At 38.0% G+C, this 6,832-nt stretch overlaps 1 protein-coding gene across 1 annotated transcript in view; it reads right to left on the bottom strand.

Moving 5' to 3' along the window:
- Positions 1–5,631, bottom strand: part of ADCY2 (adenylate cyclase 2) — a 580,155-nt gene extending 574,524 nt beyond the window's left edge. Inside the window, 1 exon segment of the mRNA XM_001363655.5 lies at positions 4,566–5,631. Coding sequence (XP_001363692.2) covers positions 4,566–4,811 — 246 coding nt within the window. The 5' untranslated portion in view covers positions 4,812–5,631.
- Between the last annotated feature and the right edge of the window lie 1,201 nt (positions 5,632–6,832).

A 6,832-nucleotide genomic window follows, 5' to 3' on the forward strand; every position in this document is an offset into this window, starting at 1 on the left:
CAGAACTCTTTACCAAAAAGAGAAGTTTGTGTATACTTCCCCATTATCTACCTCTATCTCTCCCTTTCCTCCCCCACCTTTCATCTGAAAAAAAAAATTCTGTTCACTCCATTCTCACAACTGCCCACCTGAAAAAGAATCTGAGTGATTTTTATATAAATAATATCTCAATTCTTTTAAGGGTTTGATTATTGGAATTATTTATACTTATAACATTGTTTCTGCATATTTAAAAATTAAAACAAAACAATCAGTTTTGCTATTAAAAACAATCTAAAGCAGGATGCAACCTAGCAATTTAATATTAAAAATTGATAGGGGTATTAGATTTAAGTATCTATTATCTAATAATTATCAGGAAAAAAAGATACACTTCATCCTGCATCCAAAATTTCTAAAATGTTAGAGAATAATGAGAGAAAGAAATAAATTTGAAAGCTGGAATGATATATCAAGATCAGGGTGGGATGGATCACTGTATTACTTGTAGTTTACAAGTTAATATTCTCATCATTGTTCTACCTACTGTGTATAATTCCCAATGACTGAAAACTCCATCAACAAAAATTTACTAAAAATATAAATTGTCTATGGGTTTGGGGAAAATAAATGTAATAGCAAAAAGTCCAAAATTATCTCTAATTTTAACTTGGAACATAAACTGCCAGTCTAAACATGTCTAAACATGTCCAGTTATTTTGTCTTTTTTGTCTAAATGGTATGTCAAACTTTACTCATGTTTAATGTATGTAGGAAATATCTGAATGTGGATTTGTGCAAACAAGAATTCTAGTTTTGTGGAAAATCATTAAAGTTCCAATGAGAAACAATTTACACAGAAAAAGAGAAAGGTAGGGTGGATAAATAAAATTCAGTCTCATTGAATCTTTGCATTAAAATTTTCCAGCATTTGCAAAGAGTAAATTTTCTATCAATCTGAATATTCAGGATAAAGTATAAGTGTTATTTACATCGTTATAAGCATTCAGATAGTTTTCAACACGTAACAATTTTCTTAATGGTCAAATTAATTTTAAGGAGAAAGAAAAACTTATAATTAAGCAATGTGGTTTTCAAATTAGGATTAATTTTCAAGTCATTTCTACAATTCTTTGAAAATGATCTTACCCACATTATTTACAAATAAAAAAGTTAGACTGCTTCTTGAGGCAAAATCCTTTTTAAATTCTGCACAATTAACAATGTTAAGTTAAGATGAAGTTATTTTTTTTCATTACTTGTTTCATTTCAGATCACATGGCATGAACTCGCACAATATTCTATGTGCTAGAAATATTCTAGAATGACTGCTTCAAATCGAATATTCTAAGAAAGTATAGTTGTTTATTAAGAAATTGGCTAGACTTTTCTACTATGAAAACCTGATGAAAGTCTGTTCATCTAAATCAGACACATTCAGGGGGAAATAAGGAATCAGTCCAAGATTTCAGGCAGCAAAAAATAGATCTGCTTAGCTCCTGAATTACATCAGAGCCAAGCTATTCTAGTAAAGTGTTTTAAGGTGGAAATCTGGGCAATATCCCAAAGGAAATATTTCAATATCCTGAGGTGGAAGTCTCCAAAGACAAACTTTGCTTCAGTTTTACAAAGAAATCCTCCTTGGTCCATGAAAGCACCACAACATCAAATGAAACTTCCTCTTCTTGTGAAGCTCCCAACTAGACTTCATTTAATTTTGAGTTATAATAAGGTTTAATATGATGTCTTAACAAAATAAATCACAAGGTAACAGAATTCCCATAAGTATCTCAGCACCTTCAAATGGTCTAGTTAAAAAAAATACCAAAAAAAGAATGTTAGTTTTTTTCACTAAAAGTTGTTTCTGATCTGATTGTTTAGAAAACAGAGAAGATCCTGTTTTCAGTAGCCAAAGGCACCAAACTAATTTGTCAAAGTAGATTTAATCCTAAATTCTGAAAAAAAAAAGAGATTATTAAAGTGGCTATGTATAATGGGAAGCACAGAACATAACCAGGCTCTAAAGAAATATGACTATATTGCCATGTTTGATTGTATTCATCATTGACTCTAGGATTTTTTAATCTTCTAAAAGGAGAGTTAACACAAGACTTTAGGAATTGATGAGTTAGGAATGAATGAAGGACTTTAGATTAAGCATATTTGTCAAAACTATCATTCTAACATTTGAAAAAAGTATATAAGAGCCAAGGAAAACATAATATATAGATATTGTTTTGCCTTGTGGAACAATGAAAAACACATCTTGATCTGGAGTGAGGAGACTAGGATTTAAATCTTGTCTCTGGTTTGTGTGACTTTTAGCAAGACATCTGGGCCTCCTTTTCTTCCTCTGTGAAATAGACTTAGATCATGATAGTCTTTGTGTTCCCTCACAACTCTAGATCAATGATCTTATAATTCACAAATAAAGTAAAATGAAATTAAAGAAATAACTTTATCCAAAAGTTCACCCCAAAAGTTTAATGAACTTTCTAGCAGTTGCTATGAGGAAAAGTTAGAGAATTAGAATATTTTATCCAGGAAAAAGAACAAAGTTAAAAAGAGCCCTAATATCATACTCCTCTTTAAACATATAAATGGATGCTATAAATAGGTGGCCACCTGATCTCCATTCTCACATACAAGGAAACAAGAGAACATTATGGATTTAGGACTGAATCTAAGCAGGAACTTCCTGAAGGTGAGAGAACTGTTTAATGTAATGAGTTACTACGGGAAGTTATGGATTTTTCCTTCCTCGGAGGTAGTAACACATACATACACACATACACAAATAGCCATTTAATTTTCAAGTCTGTCTTTCAAAAAGAACATGAAGCACCACTTGAGGTCCTTTATAGTTCTGTGATTAGAGAATGATCTCAATGAAAGAAATACACCATGCCTGAAGATACTTGGCCAAAAGGACCTAATGAATGAATACCAGAAGGAACTGCCCTATACAGACAGTAAGAATCTGTTAAATGGTTCTATTTTTTTTAGATTTTATCACATTCTCACATGTACATTCTGATACCAAAATATCTATTCCTTAATTCTTCATTTCTTCAATTTCATTTCATTTCATTTCTCATATTGCTTTTCTCTCATTTAAGATACCAAAAGTGTTCCATCTTGACAATGAAATATATTTTATTTTTCCTTACAAACAAACAAACAATATCAATTAACCTCTGATGGTAAATATTCAGCACCACCAGCTACTAGTCATTTCAAATATCAATGAAGCTCTCAAATTCACCTGATGAAAAAAGGTAAAGATTCACTTTGCTGTCCCCTTTTCCTCTATTTAAGAAGTATCTTTTTCTTAGTTGATAGAACATTGCACATGAGTAAGTTTGAAAATACCACTAGAATGGAGAGAGACAAAGAAATACAATCAGAGAGACAGCAGAAAGTCAGCAACAGAGAGACAAAGCAGAGTCAAAGAGACAGAGAGACACAGAGATAGAAGAAGGGAAATAAAATGAGACTGGCAGACAAAGACAAAGAAATAATAGCAGAGTAGTCAAACATAGTAGTCAAATCTTAAAACAATAAATACTTTAGAACAAATCCTAACTTATTCTTGCACTGAATAAAACTTTGATGTTAAATAAGAAAAAGAACTAGTGACAGGAATTTACTGCCCTCTACAGATTTGCCCTTTCTATTCAAACCAAGTGTGCAGAGCTAAAGATTTTTGCTTGAAAATAGAAATTGCCAATTGACATCATCTGGTGAGGTAGTATATTCCCCCATAGTGCTGAAAGCCACATTTTTAAAGCGTACATACAAATTGTGAACGGGATGAACGTGCCTCTCATGAAACTCTGGGAATGATTTATTTTGCACATAAGTTCATTACCAATTAGCTGAGCATGAAAAATTCACGTAAAACTTTCCTTCCCTTTCCACACTAAAATCGTATCCTCTCCCTTACATTTTTAGTCATTTTCAATTCATAGTTTTTATGGTCCTACTCAAACACAACAAAATGCCACAACAGTGATTGTTCCAATGGAAAAGTCTAGGAGCCACTGAATTAGTGAAGCAAACCCAAGGAATTTGTCCATTGAATTTGAGCTCAATCGAAGTTCAAAGCTGTTTCAATAGGTCAAATGGGGAAATGGTATTTGTCTAAGAGTGAGAAGATGCACCAAAACAAGCAAGTCCTGACTCCTTGGCCATAGACGTGAAAACTGTGCAACTTTATCTTGCCTAGTAGCTTCTAAGATAACTTTTTGTTTTTCCTTTCCACAAAGAAAGGAAAGCCCTTCCTTAATCCAGGAAGAGAACCCAGTATTCAAATAGAGCAGAGAGAAAGAGAGCTAGAGAGGAAGGGGAGGGCGGGGGCTGGGGAGGGGGGATTTAGAGGTAGAGAAGAAAAGATATTCTCGCAGCTAGGACAAGACTGGGTGGTAAAATGCTCAGCCCCGTACAGTCTGGACTAAGGAGGTTGGCTCCTCGGAATGGGAAAGAGGCAGGGAGTGTGCAGAAAAACCATAGTTCCCCAGGAGGGAGAGGACCTCAAAGGTCTTTGCTGCTGAAGCGCATGTGGGGATAAGAGGAAAGGGACTTACCAGCCCCAAAGCAAAGAAGACGGAGAGGAGGGCTAGGCAGGCGCCCATGATAATTAGCAACAGGAAGACGATGAGTGGGTGCTGTTGGCTCATACAGTAGTAGGACTCATAGAGCCAGTCCCGGGACTTGTGCAGCCGGCCGCCGCAGCCGCCAGCCCCGGACCCAGAACCACCGCCGCCGCCACCCGCGGCAGCCTCAGCCCTGTCCAGCAGATAGCGGCGCCTCCTCATCGCTTCTTGCCACATCCGTGCAAGTCTCAGACCGGAGCCAGCGCCGACTTGTGCAGCTGCTTCCTCAGCCCTTCTCTGCTGCCCACTTCCCACTTCGCTGCCCGCTGCTCCCAAATGTCAGAGCCAAAAAAAAAAAGAGAGAGAGAGAGAAAAGAAAAGTCCTCCCAGAATTTGATGTGGGCAGGGGAAGTGAGTTCTCAACCCCAGAGGCGCTGGCCAGTGGGACAGGAGAAAAGGGACCCTCCGACTCTGTTTAGTGGCTGGGCAGCTAGGCGCATGGTGCAGCTTCTGGGACAGCAAGATGCTGCCGCCGCCGCCGCCGCCGCTGCAGCTGCTGCTGCCACCAGCTCCTCTGAAGGAGGTGGAGAGTTAAGAGGAGCTGCCCTTCTGCCTTTTTCTCTGCGCGCTCCCGTAGCCTCCTTAGCTGCCTCCGCGCATGGGCGGTCTGACAGCTCCCGGCCTCTGGACACCAAACCCCAGCACCATCGGACTGGCAGTGGACCGTCCTGGGGACAGTGGACGGCGGACGAGGGGTGTGGTCAACGCCTGGCAGCGTGGGGGGTTGGGGGGGGGGGCAAAAGGAGAGAGAGGAGGAGGAGGAGAGAAAGAAGCAGGAGGAATAGCAGCGCTTCTATGCAGACCTTTCTCTGGACTGGTTTGGAAAGAGATTTCACTCACCCTGAAGAGGACATTGGGAGAGTTTATCATCCTTGGACTTAGCTGTAACAGCCCACCAACAGGACTGAGGGTAGCGGATAGAAATCTCTTGAGAAGGAAGGCGAAAACGGAGTTGGCATCTTCTCTAGAGAATAATAAAAAGAAAAGAAAAGAAAAGAAAAAGACAAGACCCAAAAAGGAGATTAAAAAAAGGAAAGTGAGATTCCACACACATACAAACACCTCCCACCCCCTTTTTTCTTTTCTCCAGACAATTTCATTTTATGCTCTCCCTTTGGGGCTTGGTTTCTAGTTAGGCGAGTTCTGCCTTAGGAAAGGTTCTCCTGGCAAAAGGACTTAAGTGAAGCTGTATCATTTATTAAGGGACTACTGATCCTGTCAAGTCCCTTTCCTGCTTAATGCCGAAAGAGATGGAGATGTAAGGAGAAATCAGTTCTGAACTTGAAGAATGGGGTGCCCCAGTTCTATCCTTCTAGAGCTCCTGTGCCACGTCTTCTCAGTAGAGCCTGTGTCAGCAAGAGACTAACATTAACAGCTTTTTGAAACGTATCTCAATGCTGAAGCACTTTTGGAAAGAGCAGGAACCTAAGAGTTGACTGGCAAGAGGCAGAGAGTAATCTATTGAGAAGAAAAACAAGAACAAAAATACACCTGAGTTCCTGAGTAGAAAGCAAGACAAAGTGATTGTCTGGCTTTTGATTCAGCTACCCATTTTTTTTTTTTACTGGAAAAGAGATGTGATCGGGCTATCCAAAAAACAGTTTTATCCAGATGTGCAAAATTAATAACATGTGCTACCAATGTCACACCATGGTCCTTGTGATATTGTGCATAAGTAAAACAAGGTGAGGGAAGAAGGGAAAAATTGGGGTCTATTGAAAAAAAATTGATTAGATAAATCCATACTTCTATTTTGCATAAAAGATTTATTAATGTCATCACACATCTAATGAAATATTCCTTTCCACTCTACATTTCTACCTCTCATAATCAGAGAACTAAATTCTTCCTTTATCCTCCTAGTCCTCTACCCATTTCTATTAATAAAAAAAAACAAACCCAACAGCTTTACATGTTTCTTTCCTCCACTTAAAAACAACAACAAAAACAACCTGGTTTCATTGTAGCTTTAGCAGCTTCTATAGAGCACAAAATCCACTTACAAAACTCAGTATTTTTTTGTTTCATTTTGTTCTGTTTTGTTTTTATGGGGGTAGGGGGAGAAGAAGAAATGTAATTACCTCATAAGTAGAATTTAGATGTTTGGTACTTTTAAGAGCTTTTGCCACCCCACATAAAACAAATGTAATTAGTTTGTCAAACTAAAGAAACTGATGACCCCCAAGGAAAATTGTTTT

Source organism: Monodelphis domestica, chromosome 3, assembly GCF_027887165.1.
Source record: "Monodelphis domestica isolate mMonDom1 chromosome 3, mMonDom1.pri, whole genome shotgun sequence".
Taxonomy (NCBI): Eukaryota; Metazoa; Chordata; class Mammalia; order Didelphimorphia; family Didelphidae; genus Monodelphis; species Monodelphis domestica.